Here is a 19,677-nt window from a genome sequence, read left to right on the forward strand (position 1 = left end):
TAGAACTAAATTGATTGCGTTTGTTTTTAAGGCCACTGAGATGCTCGTGCACAATGCGCAGAACCTCATGCAGTCCGTGAAGGAGACGGTCAGAGAAGCAGAAGCCGCCTCCATCAAGATCCGCACAGACGCAGGTTTCACTCTTCGCTGGGTCAGAAAGACCCCCTGGTACCAGTAAACTGAGGACTAGTTGATTTGATTAGCAATTCGAATCCTTGCCTTTTCAAACGTCTGCGATCTGATAAGGGGTGGCAGGAGGAAAGGATCTGATCCTTAAACTTTTGGACATCAGCATTCGGTTCTAGTTTCGGGGCAACTGGTATTACTTATTTTTATTTACTTGCTGGGTACTTAGTACACTTATTTTGTCTTTACGGAGGCTATTTTTGTCCTGAAAGTTGGCTGTACCTCACACTACAGAGGTATAGTGTAGGAGTACACAGGAAGCATATTTTTTTAATATATATTTTTTGGTATGTTGGGTTTCCAAATTCCAGGTATATATATATTTTTTGCATGAAGAAGTTTTCTATTTTATATTGGAGAAATATGGTATCATGGCTTAAATGCCTCTCTTGAACAATGTTGGAGTTCATGATGAAATTTACTTTAAATTAGTTTTTGACAATTCAATTTTCTTATTGAAAATGTATATATTTATACTTATATTTCATCAGATCATGTTTTAGTCACAAAAATACAACAAATAGTGTTATAAAGCTTTACTTTGATTTATTAAAAAAAAGGTTTTATGGCTGGCTGTTTTAAGTTATAATTCACTATAATTAACTGTTCTTAGCTCATATTTATAATGAACTTTTGCTTAGCTATTTATTAAACAGGATAACGCCTTTTTTTGATTGGTCATGCCATTACAGAGATGTATTTTGCATGGCACGGTTGATGCCAAAGATTTTTAATTTTTTTTTAAACTTAATATCCACTAGCTATTAAATTGACACATCTATCATGTAAATCTACATAGATATGTGCTAGCCTGGATAGTTAACACTGAAATTATTTTTCCTTTCACACTTCACTCTTTCTGTTTGTGCTTGCGAGAGAGTGAATAATTTTTTGAGATTTCTTATACTCCTTTCGGAAGAAGAGCACAATCCTCACAACAGTTGAACTGTTCTCTCTTAGCTTAGTCTTTTTAGTTTACAGCTGTAATTTTGACATTTCTCTCAAGAGTGATTGTTTTCAATTGTAGTATATTGATGATGGAATTGTCTTAATGTATCTTTTCCTTTTGGATAGAATGAGTAACAAGACCCAGGTGGCTTGTTGATACCTATGTGTTTGGAGATGCTTAAATGAATAGTTCACCCCAAAATGAAAATTTGTTCATTTACTCACCCTCATTTTGTTCTAAAAAAAGTTAAATATTTTTTTTAAAACATTTTTGTCCAAACATGTTTTTTTGGACCCCATTTACTTTCAATTTTGGACAAAAAACTAAATTTTCTGAATAAATATGTTTTAGGGGTGATCTATAATTTTAGTGACTGTACAAAATCAAGTGTGGAAATTGTGCAATTCTAGTACGGAAAGCTCAGTAGCACAATCTCATCACCTTTAGCTAAAGATGCACACTGAATGTGTACTACAGTAAAACTCTATCACGATGCTTCACTGCCTTGCATTCACTTAAAACTCTACCTATAACATACATTTGAAAGATTACCTTTCAGCCCCCAATATAGTGCCTCGTTGTGAAAGTTTACAGGGCTGTATTTGTATGTGTAATAGCATGTTTTGGGTTCTAATGACATTTAGAAAGAGTGAAATTACTGCTTTGTGAATGTATATATGACACTAATGTTGACTTTTTGTCAGTGTCACCTAGAAAAAAACATCTTATGTGCCTCGGATGAATAAAAAAGTTCTGTTAGGTGTTTCGTTTGAAAACTTGTCAATAAAAGGACAAGTTACGGTCTCATTTGTTAAAGGTACTGCACTTCAATTATTACACAAAGTTCAGGGACTCATTTGATATTAACTTCCAAGACATTCATTATTAATACTTTCAAGCATATTCAAGTGAATCTATAATAAACAATTAGTTAAACACAAAAAAGACCACATTTTGTTTGGAAACTTTATAAATCTGAAGGCTTTTGGTTTAAATACACATCGTAAAATGCAGTTAAGCAGTTCCCTTTACATTTAATAAAATAATGCAATTGTGTGTTCTTTGTGATTGTGCAAATCCTCAAAGCTTCATTAAGGTGGCAGACCTGCACATCTACCGTGTCACTGCAGGTCCGTGTAGCAGACAGACTTTATCACGTGTGCTCATAATGGCGCCATAGTGCTTAGTAAATTCTCTATTCTGCAGGTACAAGTTTCATTCACCTTTGAGCAGTGATGTGCTTGTGTAGTAGTAGATAAGTAGAGCATCATAGTAAATTATGTCCTGCTATAAGCACGGCTGTGCTTTTAAAGAAAGGCCATTTTTTCACATTTAAAGGCCACTGGACTAAAATAAATGACATGGCAAAAATGCATATGAAAAATAAGTACTGTGTATATGTGCAGAAACTCTCAGGTATTGTTTTGTGCCAATATAAAAGATTGTAGCGCAGTAATGTAAATAGAAAATATCTTGCATCACTCATTTTCAAATTCTGTGCTAACATGACAACATGTGAATGCAGTGTTACTGTAACATGAAGAATCCTTGTTTTTGATGGCACAAAGTTAAGCGTTCCTGGCAGAGATGTACTGTACCTTAAATCCAACCTTAAACAGTTTTAATACATTAATGGAATGTTATTGATATGAAGATAGATTCACAAAGAAAAACTATCCCAATTCTCTGCAGTGGAAAGATGTTCACTTCTTGCAAACTGCCAGTTACTTCCCACGAAACAAAGAAAGATAAATATTACAATAACAAATGTAACGTCTATGTTTAAAAAAACAAACCCTAAGAGATTGTGCACAAGGTTGCAATTCTGTATGATTTGTCACTTAGAAAATGGCACCTCTAATAAAGTTTTGGCATATCATTGTGATATTCTGCAGGCAGCCTCATGTCCTGACCTGGAACTTCCCTGCTTTGGTCACATATTTCACACCCTTGAATGGTTTATATTTCTCTCCGTACATGTCTAGACGATTCACTTTCAATCCTGTGAAGCCGAAGAGAGTGAAGTAAGCATAACTTGTATAGCATTTTAAGACAGTACTTTATCAATTTATCTTAGTACTTTAAAACACCATTATATTTTAATATATTTTAAAATGTAATTTATGGCTAAGCTAAATTAAAGAATAGAACATAAAAAAAAGCATTCATTTAAAATATATATTTTTGGTAACATTATTAATGTCTTTACTGTTATTTTTTATCAATTAAATGCATCCTTGCTAAATAAAAGTATTAATTCCTTTAAAAAAATCTAATCTAAATGACCCCAAACCTTTTAATATACTATGTCAGCATACACACAAACACGTGGAAGGAGATGAAAATGACTTTAAAAAGTCTTTAATAAAAACAGCGCTTTATCACCAGGTCCTGCAGGCAATGAATAACAACCAAAACTGATAAAAGGGCCCTAGCCTACCTGAGATGGCTAACTGCTGGATTTTCAGGTCAATGTTCAGACTTGGGTTCTCCTCTGGTTTAGGAGCTCCAGACTGCAGACTTAGACTTCCTTTTAGGTTGGGAAGCTTCTGGGGATTAAGTTTCCCTATGTCCCACACCAAAATCTACAAGACAACAGCGAGAACTATTAGTCAACAACATCTGAGCAAAATGTGCAGTGACATTACTAGAATGACTCTGCTGACGACAATGAATAACAATCAATGAAACTGGAAAATAAATCGTTTTTATAACCTTTGTGACTGGGTCATAGTTGTAGGTTCCCTGAGTCGCATTGAGGTTGGCACTGAGAACCACTTTGGGCATGTGTATGGTCACTACCAAACACTCCACAGTTTTTCCCATGGTCTGCTTCGGACCCACAGTGATGTCCAGTCTTCCTGAAGATCCAGTCTCAAAGAAACTGATGTTCTGCTTCACATATACCGGGATTGCTACAAGGCTGCATAAACAGATTATAAGCTTTTGATAGGCAACATCTAAATATCTTTAATAAATGTTTTCGGTTTATTCCTTAACCATTTACTTCTGTGCACTGATGTGATATGACATGAGCTGAAAGTTTCCATCGGGGGGAATGAAGGAGATAACTCTCTCACTTTCCCATCTCTTGTAACGGACACACGGATGAAAGCTCACGTCGTCCAGGAGTCTGGGGTTCTGTGGATGGAGATCATTTTGCTGAAGACATGAATTTTTAAAGTACATATATGCAATACAGTGCATAAATGGGCAAAATGCTGTTTTAAAATAGTTGGAGGATGGAGTATAATGCTTTATCTTTTGTCCTTGACCAAGATACTCAATCCTCAGGTTAACTGAAGGCGGCCAGTGGCGACACTTGTACTTTGACCTTTTGTTAGGCAAGTGTTAAATAAGAGCACAGATATGGACAAGATATTTCAAGGAAGCAGTGAAAATTAAATATAGTTGAAAAGTATAGATGAATATGATTAAATGCTCTCACCATAAATGAGAGAGTAAGGTCTGGCATTCCAGAGAGTTTGACACAAGCATCAATAACTCCCTGGATTTCGGCAAAAACGGTAGTTCCTGAAACAGAAGAGTACACCAGCATTAACCTTGTTGAAAGGAAATACAACTTTTGCATTCACATGCACAATCAAACTGGAAAATCAACTGAAATTCAGCACCAAAACCGACTCACCAGACTTATCCAGGATGGCATCGATTTCTTCCACCACATCAAAATAAGCCTCGTTATTGGTATATTTAACACCTGCTCTTCTCCATGGGATAGTTGAGAGCTGACCAGTAGGGAGGGTCTCGCCAACATTACTACTGCCTGAAGATTACGAATCAGTTAAGATTCTCAACATCATAATGGCCAGAAACAAAATACTCAAGCTCATGGTCGTCTTACCTGTGATGGAGTTGACCATCGACCGCAGGATCGTGGGAGGTCTGATAAGTTCTTTCAAGATGTTGGCTTCTGTGGCGAGGGGGAAGCCGTTATCCAGCATTTCCTCCAAGAGCTCATAGACTATGACCACATTGTCCTTGATAGTGGTCTCAGAACATTCTCCAAAATAATCCTGCATAAATGAATATAAAACACCATAGCATTTAACACGTTCTATGCAAGACGCTAACTTGGTAAATGTACACTAACTTTGGGGTTGTAATGATTTTTTTACATTTAAATGTTTTTTTTTTTAAATAACTTCCATTTGAAAATATTTTAAAATGTAATTTATTCCTGATGGCAAAGCTGAATGTTCAGCATCATTACTACGGTCTTCAGTGTCACATGATCTATCAGAAATCATTCTAATATGCTGATTTGTTGCTCAAGAAACATTTCTGATTATTATCAATGTTGAAAACAGTTGTGCTATCTAACATTTTTGTGTAAACAATACTTTTTTTTAATTCTTTGATGAACAGAAAGTTCAAAAGAACAACATTTATTTTGAAATAAAAAATCTTTTATTTTATTTTAAATGTTTTTACTGTCACTTTTGATCAATTGACTGCACCCTATATATATATGTGAATAACGTTGTAGGGTGCTATTAAGTAGTAGCTTACTGGCATGCATCTTACTTGGATATTGCTGTTTATTAGTAATTATAAAGCACATATTAATGCCTTATTCTGCATGACCTTATTCTACATCCTCCCCAATACCTTAACTTAAACACTACAAAAACTACCATACTAACTATTAATAAGCAGTAAATTAGGAGTTTATTGAGGCAAAAGTCATAGTTAATAGTGAATGTGTTCCCCATACTAAAGTGTTAACAAACGTTTTAATTAAAAGTATTAAGAAATCTTGCTGACCCCAAACTTGTTAACAGTAGTGTATGTTTGGATACATTTTCAACACCACACTGTCAGTAGTTTTTTTGATACCTGAAATGTCTCTGCGACTCGATGCAGAAATTCTATTACAAAAAGCGGAGGCACTTCTGTTTGGATGACAGAAACAAAGAAGATCTTCTCACGGTATATGTTTATGAGATAGTGATGAGGGGTGCGGATGACAGGAGGCACATTGTCAGGTTCCACCGCTTTCTCTCGTGCTTCGAAAAAATAATCGCAGACAGAGCGGCTTATGACACTCTTCCAGTGTTTCTCCAGGAATAAATCTCCACCATTGTTTATCAGGAACAAGCTGTGAATCATGGTGAGGGCTGGAAAGTCAATGGAATGAAAACAGGACGATGAGAATGGAAGTCGTGGTGCTAACAGGTATGAGCTAGAATGTTATTCAAGTGCAAAGAATATATGTTTATATTCATGTCCAATAATACACATAAAAAAATAAAAACTTAAGTGAATAATCAAAATGTGTCATGAGAACCTAGTGCTACGTAAACTCGCCAACTAATTTATTTCCCTACATATTGTTTTAAACAATGTCTTTGTAATCTGCTTTACGGTCAATATCCAAATTAAATAATCTATTTAAGAAATAAAACAAAATACCCATTACTTGAAGTAATAGGGATAGTGGCTTTAAAGCATATTACAAAGACATAGCGAAGATAAAGCTAGAGAAAGAAACTATAATTGCCAATTTTAAGTACAGGTAGAAGACTGGTCAAAATGCTCTGTTTTATTATATATTTTATATATTATATTTATATAAATATTGTTTCTCCCTTTATCATCACTTAACTAATAAAAATGTTATTGACCTAGGTCTAAATGCACTTTATAAAGCTTGTTTCTCTAGACTGAACTACATGTCACGTCTTTAGCCCTGTGCAACCACTTTATCATGATACACAATATGAGACAAACACGTTTGTGACCAATAAATGTCCAGTTTTAAAACTTCAGAACCTATAATTTTTTTAACCTACCATAACTTATATATATATATATGCAGACTGCAAACAAACTTGCAACATACTACTAGAATTTTGAAGATAATACCGTGCTATGTGATTGATGATAGCTAACAAAACCATCCATCCCTCTGAAAATACTAAAAATAAAAGCATAAAAGTTATGTTTCCTGAAAGAAGAGTTACAGGATATCCTGTGCCTACCGATTATTTGAGGCTAAAATGTTCAGGTCAAAAATACATGCAGTCAGCTGTTCATAACTACACATATCTAAACTTATTTCTAAATAAAACTTACCTATAGACAGCTGTCTTGGTTGATGTTTTCAGGCAATATCCTCAGCTTGTAAATGTGGCAGATGTGTCACTCTTACTTCCCCGTTCATATGCGTCCAAATATACGCCTGACGCGAATTTAAATTAAGTTGATTTAAAACAGTTGATCCTTGTGAAAATCAAAACGCATTTTCAAAGATTTTAAAAGATATTTCTGCACATAATGTGCTTGATTAAAATATATATTAGACCGATTGATCCTACAAACAGGGACAGCTATGTGCCTGTGGTAAATTTTCCCTCCACGGCTAGATTCATTCCGAATCGGTTCTTTTAAACAACTCTTTTTTTAAAAACCGGTTAAATGAACAGATTCACTGGTTCTTTACATCGTTTTAATTTTTAATAAAACTGTATTGTAATTTCATGTTTCCCCGTTCAGTTTTCACAGCCACGTTTTTTTCAGTTTAGAAACGTTTACATTTAAATGCCATATTAATGTCATACAATGTCTCAAATTTGCTGTATGTTTTCTAATATTTCTGCTATTCGGCCATTCAAGTAAATTTTGCCCTGGCTGTCAGTCAAATCATTGGTTCACTCGCATATTTTCACAGGTGCGCTGAAGAAGAGAATTGGGAATCGAATGCTTTTATTATCAGCTCACTCATCGGCCCTCAACTCACTACGAATACAGATATGATCGAAAGAGACGATTTTCGGTTCAATGAGTCCACGAGAACCGCCTTGACCGTTTTATTGCGATTCGTGAACGAACAGTTCTGAGCGGTTTTGTGAATCGATTCATTAAAATGATTCGATCCAAAAGAACTATCCGCCATCCGCTCCCCCAGATGCTTCATTCGCCCAACAAGGTGCCTCGAGCGTATTTGAAAGAGCACTATCACACTACAGCATGGCGTTCGATGAACCTAAAGCCAAAAGGATTAAACTCGAGGAAAAAAAGCTCAGGTACAGTAAACACAAGCATCGGTCGAGAAGGGTAGAATGACTGGGTCATGCGTGTGTTGAGTATTTTTTTTAAAGCATGGGGCGGTTTCTTTGCGGGCACTTTTCGGTCATAGGTCTTGTAGTCTGCGTGTCACTTAAAGTCCATGTGCTATCAACTAAGTGTTTTCTCTCAAACGCACGTTGTTGTTGCATTGGAAAGGAATGTATCCGGCATTTTCCCATTAGCTACGAGCATTGCCGGTGAATGCAGCTAATGAATGAATTTGCTGCCAAGCTTAATTCGCAAAATCATGATCATGTGGCATTTTTAGGAGTGAAAAATATCCGAATCGTTCCAAATTAAATGTACTTACATGACCGAATGACGATGTGCCCGTGTTATGCATGATTAATGGTTCCGTTTCCCAGGAGTGTTTTATATGAACACTGCTGTTCGTCCCTTCGGCTCCACGTGTCTTTTGTTATGCTACCGGGCTCTGCTGCACAACAAGTCTTCCTGCTGTACGTTGCCACAGCATTAATGAAGATATAACACCAGTAGATGCATGCATACACAAAAGAAGTGTCCGTTCAGTTTTTTTGCTGCCTGCACTAATATTGTGTAGGTCACTTTCCGGCTGGTATTTCTTTCTCAACCCTATTGACACCATTCTTTCCAGATATATGCGGTGGCTTTAACCGTTCTGTCATTATTAAGTTTCAGCCATGACAAATGTGCCGTGATTTATTCAGTCAATGCTAGTAAGATTAGATGATTGTATACTAGTGTGCAAGCATTGTCATGTTAGCTCACGGCTCGATATTGTCCATTATTGTTTGTATTTGCATAACGGATGGAAAATGTAGCATTTGCGTTTAATACTTACATTTTAGGTTTATTTTTTACATTTGGAATTGGCGCCTAAGCAGTTTAAGCCAAATAGCGTAAACAGGGGACAACGAACGCTCCTCCTTTTTCCCAGCCAATCAGCAGTCGATGCTGCTGTTCGTTCAGCCAATCAGCTCTTGCTTTCTGAGTACTAGCGTTGCAGAGAATTGTCTGGCTGTCATTAAACTCCTGTAAGCATCACCTCAAGCCTTCCTCATGCCTACAGCCAGGTAGGGCTAAAATTTGAGTTTTTAAAAAAAATACGTTTTATAATCTTGTCATTCCATAATGTAAACAACTTTATTTTTTAAACACAAATCACTGTGTTTTTAAGAGAATTTGGTGATGTTTTGCCTTATGGAAGCTCACGAAATGTGGTGTTATATTGTTTCCTTTCTGCATAGTTTGCTTATTTACCTTGTAGCTAAGATGTCTGTTTCTAACTTTTAGTTGTACAGAAATGTAGTCACTTTTATTATACGTTGAACAGCACCCCCCTCGAAACATCTGTTTTAGAGCACACAAAGCTTCACAATCTCCCACACTGACACATCTGTGCTTATTCACAAGTTTCCCATAAGTTGTACTAAAATAATTGTCTTTCTTTGAATGTATGAGTGTGAATGGAGATAATTTAGAAGAATTTTGTTGCCCGTTCATTCATGTTAATATAAATTCATTGACTCAATTCATGTCTCTTTCTTTCTAGTATTTATGTGCTCTTTTATTTCTTTAAATTAATGACACAAGATAATATATAATTAAAATGCATGCAGGTTTTTATCATCACTCATTGCAAAATGAGTAATTTTATCACATTTGTCAACAATAGAGGCGACATTTTAATCGTTGGGTCTCCACCACATGTCTCATCCAGGGTGAATGAACGGTCAGTCACCGAGGCACGTGCATGAATGCTTGGTTTGTTAGATGTAGTGACTGTGTCTAATGCTTTCTTAAATGTTTTAGTACCTATTTTAAATGATTTATGACTTTCTGTCTGACTAAATCAATACTGAGTAATTCTGCAACTGCCAAAACATCGTCTTGCTTGAAGCTCAACTATGGACTCCTTGAAAAAGTACTGATAACTTTTCTAATTATGTAATGTGCTGCATTTTATGCCTGACATAATCTTCCATGCTTTCATGCTGAATTTTTGTTGGGTTCAGTCTTGCCCCTCAAGAGAAAAATGCTTGAGTTATGCACTTTTTTTTTTTTTTTGGTGAAAATGCTGAAAATAGTCTGCCAGATATTTTTAGAAGACACAGCATGCAAGTGGATCACAAAAGTTCTGTGTTTTTTGTGTAACTATGCTTACGTCTGTTGTCAGGATTATTCTATTGTTTTCTTAATGTCTTAACTGGACACGCATGTCTGTCTTTTGCAGTCAAAATGCACTTTTCGGGATGGGAAACCCCCTGCTTGACATCTGCGCTGTGGTGGACAAAGACTTTCTAGAAAAGTAAGTCACATGGTCCTTTAAAATCAAATTTGATTTGAATCCGTTTGATAAAATGGCTAGGCACTGCTGTACGTTTGCTTTTGTATCAGTGTGTTTTCTCAGTGTTTTTTTTTTTGTTTAGGCTACATAAAGATGTCACCCATTGGTTAATCTTTGGTCAGCCCATGTTAGATTTGAACAGACGTTGGAAGCCCAGTAACTTTTGGGTTAATAGTATTATTTTTCTTTCTTTTTGCAAAGAAATTAAACCTACTGTGTTTATTAGGCTAAGTTCTTGTTCTTTAAGGAGGAGAGTTCCACAGACACGGCAACTGAGAGGAAATATCCTGTTTGACACGTAGACCTACTTGCAGAGCTGCCATTCCAATACTAGTCATAAAACAATACCCCTCTGCCCATTCACCCCCTCCCTTACATAACCTCAAACACACTGTGCCTGTCTTGCCATTAGTGTCCTTGCCTTACCATGACTGTGAGGTGGCACACTTAGGTTTTACTAAGCAAATGTTTTCAGTAGTGAGCTACCAAATTTGACCTTTAATCACCATTTAAAATTTACGGGTTAAACTGGTTTTCAACAGTTTTGTGTATAATCTACCTAGACACATTTATCTGCAAACAGGTTGGGTAATAATCTTAAAACTGCTGTTTCAGACTGAACCGCTGGTCGTAAGGCAGACTTTGACTGTAATGATTTCCATTTGGTTTATTCCAACTGTAGAGCAGTTTGTTTAGTTCCATGTCCTGATGTTTGCAGGGCAGAGTCAAAGAATAGATTACGAAGATGCATTGAGAGATCAGTAAGCTGCCTATTTAATGATTAGAAATGGCCCAGCACATGATTGACCAAACACCAAATCTAAAAAGACTTTCAAGATAATGGAAAATAATTTTAGAGTCTTGAGCAATTTGATTGGTCTATGAGAAACTGAAAAAAAAAATTAGCTCCTTCAGGACACCTAAATCTCATTAATGCCACTATATTCTCTTAAATATATTTTTGCTGTCAAATTAAGGTTTGACTCTGGTTTATTTGTCAACCTTTCTTTTAATTTGAGAGAGAATCACAACCCAGATCCCCTTACATGCATACATCACCCGTCAAAAGTTAGAGGTCGGTAAGGTTTTTTGTTTTTGAAAGAAATCTTGCATGATCACCAATGCTGCATTTATTTGGTCAAAAATACAGTAAAAACAACTGTTTTCCATTTTATTACATTTTAAAATGTAATTTATTCATGTGATGGCAAAGCTGAATTCTCAGCAGCCATTACTCCGGTCTTCAGTGTCACATGATCCTTCAGAAATCAGTCAAATTATCTGATTTGATGCTGATGAAATATCTTATCATATATGTTGAAAACAGTTGTGCTGTTTAATATTTATTTTTGTGTAAACGATACAGGATTCTTTGATGAATAGATAAAAAAAGTAGTAGAAGTAGAAATCTTTTGTAACTTTGTAAAAGCATTTACTTGTAAAAATCACTTATCAATTTAATGTGTCCTTGCTAAATAAAAGCATTAAAGGGATAGTTCACCCAAAAATGAAGATTCTGTCATCATTTACTCACCCTCAAGTTATTCCAAACCTGTATGAGTTTCTTTGTTCTGCTGAACACAAAAGAAGATAGAGTGAAGAATGTTTGTAACAAGGCAAATAGAGCAACTATTGACTACCATAGTATTTTTTAGTCTGCTTGGTTACAAACATTCTTCTAAATATCTTCTTTTGTGTTCAGCACAACAAAGAAACTCATACAGGTTTGGAACAACGGGAGGGTAAGTAAATTATGACAGAATTTTCATTTTTGGGTGAACTATCCCTTTAATTTCTTACAGAAAAAAGTTTTACCGACCCCAACTTTTGAACGTTAGTGTAAGTTTTCCTAAAAAATCATTCTATTTATTTGGCCTTTATCTCCAAACAATAATGCCTTTGCTTCATACTCTTGGGTAAATGAAGGCACTCTGGGACACGTCCTTCCTAGTCAAGTGATCTCCATAAGGCCTCCAGTAGTTGCGATGAGTCAGTGTCCTGTTCCATAATCTTCTTCAGATGTAAAATTGCACCTTGTTAGATGAACTGTTATGACCATTTGCACCACAAACACAGACTTCAGAGAGCCGTCAGATGGTTTCCATTTTTTAAATGCACACCAAGTTCTTTTTCTTCTATTACGAATGACTCATAATTGACCATATTTTGTGAATGCAATTCTTGGATGGAATCAGACACAGAGTTCAGTTTAAAATGTAGTAGGCAAATAAATGAACTCAACTGAATGATGTTTTAAGTTGATGAGGTGATTATGGCTCAACGAAAGCAGCTTTATTTTGGGCTAGGCCTAATAAGACTTTCACCTACAGCCATCTTAGTAAAATTAGCTGTCACGTGTGCTTATCTTTAGCTCATGGGTGGACGATCTGTTCTGTGTAGATTGTTCATTGACAATATCGGTTTGAAAGTACATTTCAAGATGTTTAACATTGTGAATAGTGAAAACAAAACATGGCACAAATTCTCTTAACATGAAGGGTTAATTCACCCAAAAAGAAAATTCTGTCATTAATTACTCACCCTTGTGTCGTTCCAAACCCGTAAGAACTTCATTCAGCTCTCTGACCCCTCCATAGACAGCAATTTAATTACCACTTTCGTTAAAATCGTCTGTGTGACTCCAGTGGTTCAACCTTAATTTTATGAAGCGAGGAGAATACTTTTTGTGCGCAAAAAACAAACAAAAATAACAACTTTATTCAACAATTTCTTCTAGCCTGTGTCAGACTCTTACGCTTTTGATGTCGTGTAAACAGTGCAGCGCTTCCAGAACGCCGCCTTACAATTGGTCGACGCTGTTCATGTGAGCACCACGACTCATGCGCACAAGTCGTTCTGCAGTAGAACTAGGAAAGTAATTATTTTTATTTGTTTTTTTGCGCACAAAAAGTGTTCTCGTTGCTTCATAAAATTTAAGGTTGAACCACTGTAGTCTTTACTACCTTTCTGGGCCTTGACAGTGGTAATTGAATTGCTGTTTATGGAGGGGTCATAGAGCTCTCACAATTTCATCGAAAAGATCTTCATTTGTGTTCCGAAGATGAACGAAGGTCTTACGGGTTTGGAACGACATGAGGGTGAGTAATTAAGGACAGAATTTTCATTTTTGGGTGAACTAACCCTTTAACTTAGGTCATATTGTTTATGCCACTTGTATCACTCAATGGTATTAAAATCAGAAATGTTTTAACCTATACAAATGAAAATTATTTATTTTCTGAGATTTGTTCTTCTTAATGAGTAAATTTGCGGTTATAAAGATGCATTTGCTTTGTGTCTCACAGGTATGGACTTAAGGCTAATGACCAGATTTTAGCAGAGGAGAAACACAAGGAAATGTAAGTGTCTTATACTGTTTGTTTCAATACAGGACACTGTTTGTTTTGACACTGATATTGATGACTGATTATATGCTAGGGATTATCATCCCTTCAAATGAAGAATAGCTATAGCTAATATGAGAATAGCTTTCATACTGGCACGTGGTATAATCTACTTCTCTAGAGTAATCCCTTATTTAGGACCACGTGCATGTGTTCAATCATTTTATTCACAAGCTTATATGCCATTGGCAACAAAGCAATTTCGCTTCATTTCATCTTTAGAGGATGTGAGATCTCCTCAGGAGGGAAGTGTCTGTACAATGCATTACAAAGCACCATTTTAGTTTGGTTGCCATTGTATTGATGTTACACCATGTTGATTAGCATCTGATCTAAACGATTGATCCTCTTTAATGCGAAGATTAGAAGGATGTGTATCGCATTAGTAGGATACTGACAACTCTGAATTATGTTCAGAAGGTTGGATTCATCTGATCCCACTTCCCTTGATCTGATCATGTGTGAAAGCTGCTATTTGATGAGTCTGAAATTGTTCTCTTTGGTCTCAGCAGTGTGTCCCATAATGACTAGACCCTCATAGATAGTAAGAGTCATTAAGTATGTGATACTGAGAGTGTGTTATTAGTCATTTTCAGAACCAGGGGAAACTCGCAGTAGCTTTAGGGTAACAGGTACTTTTGTCTGAACATCTTGATGTCACAGTTGCATCCTAAAAAGCACAATCCAGCTCAGATCTTTACTTGATTCCGCTGCCATTTCTGAGTGGCTAGAGCAGGATTAGAGTGCTTTTACTTAATATACAGTACATCCTGCTTTTGATAAATGTCTTAAGAGTTACCTAAAAGCCTTAAATAGAACAGGAATGTATTGTTTACTGCAAGTAATTTCATCCAATGTGGAATATATTTAACTTGTTTTCCCTTCAGTGTAGTTAGTTTTGAGAAATTCATTTTTACCCAGTATACTCCTCCTTAATCATCTAAGTTTGGAAATTTTTGATGTCCAGTTACGTTTGGTCAGAAGGCGGTAAGTGGATGCTGGAATGAACAGAGCTGGAACAGTAGGCTTATTGCTGTTGCAAAAGTAGGACATATTTCATAGATGAATTCAGCCTGACACATCCTCATACAATGCTAACATTTATTGAGTTTTAAAGGGGTCATTAATTGAGAAATCAACTTTCTCTTGAGCTTTTGATATATAAAAGGCCATCGCAATATAAAAATATCCTGTACGTTTCAGAGCTGAAAACTTCATTGCTAGTCAAAGAAAAGCTTTTATTGACAGCTGGCTCAGCAAACGATCGATCTGCGAATGTTCTTACCTGTGACGTCAGAGTGTAGTGAAATGCTGCCTCAAGACCAATGCCTAATTCTGTAGCCCCGCCCACTTACTCACATGTATTGACATGACATGTGCTATATAACATAGTCCTACGTGGAGCTAAACCGGATCGAACTTCCAAGCAATAAAGCATGTTTCAAACATGCCATAAGCTTCCTTCAGATTCCAATATTAGCAATGCATGGTTGAACTTTATTTTTAATGAAGATCCAGCTCATGTGTGTAAAGATATTGCATTTGTTTGCTTCATTTCACTGTGGATTTGTTTGTTAAACAAGAGACCGGATTTGCAGACAGGATGAGATAAAAAAAATTATGCTTTGGCTTCTGGCTCTGACAGGAATGATGCAACACAATTATGTGAGTAAAGAATGTTTTCTATTTGTGGAAGTATTGCATTTGATATCTACTGATTATGTACGCATCTAACTAAACATAACTTCCACGCTGTCACAGTTGTGTTTGTGTTTGTTTAATAAAGACATAAAGAATCATTCCGGTTGCGGTTTCTCCACATTGGAAGTTTTCAAAACAATTCTTCACTAGTAAGGGAGAGAAAAAGAGAGAAAATCTGTAATTTACTGGAGCTTCACCACTCCTGTCTACTGTAGATACTGTTGTTCATTGGAAAAAAGGCAAGGCAAGGCAAGGCAAGGCAAGGCAAGTTTATTTGTATAGCACATTTCATACACAGTGGCAATTCAAAGTGCTTTACACAGAAATGAAGTTAAAATAGTTATAAGTGAATAAAATAAAAATATATATAGTATAATTAATATTTATAATAGGAATTAAAAGGAAATTAAAAGGAAATAAAAATAAAGATGAAATCCCCTATCTGGGGTGTAAGAAAATGGAGAGTCAGGTTTACTTTAAAAATATTTGTCAGGTAACTGTGCGTTTAGACAGTACCCTTACAGACAAATCTTCTTGGCCTAACTTGAGGGTGTTCTCTAGATGTTTTACCCGCCAGAGCAGATCTAAACGATCTTCCTCGCACCAGAGCGAGTACTCAAAAAATATTTGTCAGGTAACTGTGCATTTAAACATTACCCTTACAGACAAATCTTCCTGGACAGGAACACCAGGGCTATCTCTACTTTGTTCGACCGTCAGGGCGGATCTACACGGTCCTTCCTCTTACCACCAAGGCTATACAGATCTATCCGTCAGAGCAGATCTAAACGGATCGTCCTCGCACCGGAGGGATTTCGATTTATCGCTCCCCCGTCTCTCAACCTCTTCCACCCAGACAGCCTTAACAAAATAAAAAAATAATTAAAAATAAAAGTATAATTAAAAACTAAAAATAAAACCGGGTTAAAATGAAACATAATTAAAGTGCAAGCAGTTCGGACAAAGCACAGAGCACATTGAGTAAATGCATAAGATAAGGTGCAATCAGTCTGACGTACAGTGGCACAGCTCATTCAGTAAATGCACAGCTGAACAGATGTGTTTTGAGTCTGGATTTGAAAGTGGCTACTGTTGGAGCACATCTGATCTGTTCAGGAAGCTGGTTCCAGCTACGGCTGGCATAATAGCTAAACGCAGACTCTCCTTGCTTTGAGTGAACCCTTGGTATTTCTAATTGACTTGATCCTGATGATCTGAGTGATCTGTTGGGTTTGTATTTAATCAGCATATCTGCAATGTATTGAGGTCCTAGGTCATTTAGTGATTTATATACAAGTAATAGTACTTTAAAATCGATCCTAAATGTAACTGGAAGCCAGTGTAAAGACCTGAGGACTGGTGTGATATGGTCATATTTTCTGGTTCTGCTCAGGATCCTGGCAGCAGCGTTCTGTATGAGCTGCAGCTTTCTAATGGTCTTTTTGGGAAGGCCAGTGAGAAGACCATTACAATAATCCACCCTGCTGGTGATAAAAGCATGAACGAGTTTCTCTAAGTCTTGCCTGGAAATAAAGCTTCTAATTCTTGCAATATTTTTAAGATGATAGTAAGCTGATTTAGTTATTGCTTTGACATGACTACTGAAACTCAGGTGTGACTCCAAAATCACACCAAGATTCCTGACTTGATTTTTTGATTTCAGGCCTTTAGCCTCAAGATATGCATTCACCTTGAGAATTTCATCTTTGTTTCCTAATGTAGTAATTTCAGTTTTGTCTTTGTTTAACTGAAGAAAGTTTTGGCACATCCAACTGTTAACTTCATCAATGCATTTACATAGAGAGTCAATGGGGCTGTAGTCATTAGGTGATAGGGCTAAGTAGATCTGGGTGTCGTCAGCATAGCTGTGGTAAGCCATTTTGTTATTTTTCATTATTTGGCTGAGTGGCAGCATATACAGATTGAATAGGAGTGGTGCAAGAATTGACCCTTGTGGGACTCCGCATGTCATGGATGTCCTCTCAGACTTATGGTCACCTATACTCACATAATAACCTCTCCCTTCTAAGTATGACCTGAACCATTTGAGGACCATTCCAGAAAGCCCAACCCAATTTTCTAGCCTGTCAAGAAGTATGTTGTGGTCAACAGTGTTGAATGCAGCACTGAGGTCCAGTAGTACCAGAATCGATGTTTTGCCTGTATCTGTATTGAGGCGAATATCATTTATAATCTTTATGAGCGCTGTCTCTGTGCTGTGATTTGGTCGGAAACCAGATTGAAAATTGTCAAAGTATCCGTTTGAGTTCAAGAATTTGTTCAGCTGACTGAAAACAACTTTTTCAATGATCTTGCCTATGAAGGGGAGATTTGAGATTGGTCGGTAGTTGCTCAATATGGAGTTATCCAGATTTATCTTTTTAAGGAGAGGCTTTACTACTGCAGTTTTAAGGGAGTTTGGAAAAGTCCCAGAAAGAAGTGAGGAGTTTACCACTTCTAGGAGATCTGCTTCTAAACAGTTAAACACACTTTTGAAAAAAGAAGTGGGGAGTGTGTCAAGGGCGCAGGTTGATGTTTTAAGGTGCTGTACCGTTTCTTCTAAAATTTTACCATCAATTGCTTCAAAATCAGTCATAATAATTTTCTGAGGTTGTGGTCTGATCTGACTCACCTCAGAGCAACTCAAGGATGTGCTGATCGCATTTCTGATATTAATGATTTTCTCGGAGAAGAAGGAAGCAAATTCACTACATTTGCTGTCTGAGAGCATTTCACTGGGAATGTGACTCGGGGGGGTTTGTTAGTCTCTCTACAGTAGCAAAAAGAGTGCGTGTGTTGTTTATGTTTATATTTATAATATTTGAAATGAAGGTCTGTCTAGCTTTGCCTAGTTCCACATTGAAAGCACGAAGATTGTTTTTATAAATGTTGTAATGGACAACAAGTTTTGTCTTTCGCCACAAGCGTTCAGATTTCCTGCATTGTCTTTTCATTAATTGCACTGCTGTTGAGTTTCTCCAAGGTGCTTTTTGTTTGCCACTCTTTTTTCTGACTTTTACAGGAGCAATATCATCAATTACACTCTTAACTTTTGAGTTAAAAGAGTCAAAGAGAAAATCAACAGAGTCTGCAGATATGCTTGGTGTTAGAGATATAGCCTTCATAAACAGCACACTAGTGTTCTCATTTAAGCATCTCTTTTTGACAGAGACAGATCTAGTTTCAATGGCAGGAGAGATTGATATATCAAAGAAAATACAGAAATGATCAGACAGTGCCACATCCTTAATAACTATCGATGAAATGTTTAGCCCCTTACTGATAAGTAAATCTAGAGTGTCCACGATCATGTGTGGGTCCGTGTACATGTTGTGTCAAATCAAGTGTTAAGAACAGTCATGAGATCTTTTGTTGTACTGGATTCAGCATTGTCAATGTGAATGTTAAAATCCCCAGCAATAGCAAAACAGTCAAACTCAGATGAGATTGCTGATAACAGCTCTGTAAAGTCATCAATAAAGGCCGGAGAATATTTTGGAGGCCTATAAATAATGATAAGCAGGATGCGTGGTGCACCTTTTAGCACAATGCCCAGATATTCTAGAGACAAATAATCACTGAATGATACTTGCTTACATTGATAAACATCTTTAAATAGAGCAGCGACTAATTTTTAACGCACTTTAAAAGCATTTTTAACTTCTTATGCTCCTCGAAAGAAAGCTGGTTAAGTTTACACCCGATAACCTTAGTTATCATGAACTGACAATGAACAGGATTTTTATGGCATTTATTAATCATGTTCATCCAAAAATCATTAACTATTTAATTATATAGTTAAAGCAGCACTAGGTAGTTTTTGCTCTCGGGGTCCCCCTACAGTTGACAAACGGTATTGTCCTCTACTACTGTCGTAAACTGTCATTCTACATCAGTGGATGCATCGCACGTGCATTTGTTGACATGACTACTATGATAGCACTGCTATGAACACTGCAGGAGGAGTTCACATGTCTATGGAGTTCACATGCAGGTGTTCTGCTTGCGTCGCGTGT

General features: G+C 36.5%; 3 protein-coding genes across 9 annotated transcripts in view; 2 read left to right on the top strand and 1 right to left on the bottom strand.

Moving 5' to 3' along the window:
* The window catches only part of vcla (vinculin a), a 47,169-nt gene extending 45,101 nt beyond the window's left edge, over positions 1–2,068 (top strand). For both annotated transcript variants that reach the window (XM_079843419.1, XM_079843420.1), the window contains one exon: positions 32–2,068. In XM_079843419.1, coding sequence (XP_079699545.1) covers positions 32–178 — 147 coding nt within the window. In that variant the 3' untranslated portion in view covers positions 179–2,068. The remainder of the gene's footprint in view (positions 1–31) is intronic.
* ap3m1 (adaptor related protein complex 3 subunit mu 1) lies at positions 1,949–8,295 on the bottom strand. 2 transcript variants are annotated; one of them, XM_079843422.1, is made up of 10 exons: positions 7,235–7,528; positions 7,025–7,067; positions 5,996–6,276; positions 5,001–5,172; positions 4,785–4,922; positions 4,584–4,669; positions 4,143–4,276; positions 3,851–4,058; positions 3,576–3,720; positions 2,092–3,137 (listed from the first exon to the last, which is right to left on the bottom strand). In XM_079843422.1, the coding sequence occupies exons 3-10, from the start codon at positions 6,266–6,268 to the stop codon at positions 3,037–3,039; spliced, it is 1,257 nt and encodes a 418-aa protein (XP_079699548.1). In that variant the 5' UTR covers positions 6,269–6,276; positions 7,025–7,067; positions 7,235–7,528; the 3' UTR covers positions 2,092–3,036. The 2 variants fall into 2 exon arrangements, with proteins under 2 accessions (XP_079699547.1, XP_079699548.1); XM_079843421.1 differs by lacking the exon at positions 7,025–7,067 and having other exon boundaries at positions 1,949–3,137; positions 7,235–8,295.
* adka (adenosine kinase a) overlaps positions 8,025–19,677 on the top strand; it is a 172,450-nt gene continuing 160,797 nt past the window's right edge. Inside the window, exons 1-4 of one of the 5 annotated variants that reach the window (XM_079843423.1) lie at positions 8,028–8,184; positions 9,885–9,941; positions 10,443–10,517; positions 13,862–13,915. In XM_079843423.1, the coding sequence (XP_079699549.1) occupies positions 8,129–8,184; positions 9,885–9,941; positions 10,443–10,517; positions 13,862–13,915 (242 nt within the window). In that variant the 5' untranslated portion in view covers positions 8,028–8,128. Of the gene's footprint in view, positions 8,185–9,198; positions 9,283–9,884; positions 10,134–10,442; positions 10,518–13,861; positions 13,916–19,677 lie in introns of those variants that run through there. The other 4 variants (XM_079843424.1, XM_079843425.1, XM_079843427.1 and 1 more) reach the window with 4 other exon arrangements.

Source organism: Gobio gobio, assembly GCF_949357685.1.
Source record: "Gobio gobio genome assembly, chromosome: 18".
NCBI lineage: Eukaryota > Metazoa > Chordata > Actinopteri > Cypriniformes > Gobionidae > Gobio > Gobio gobio.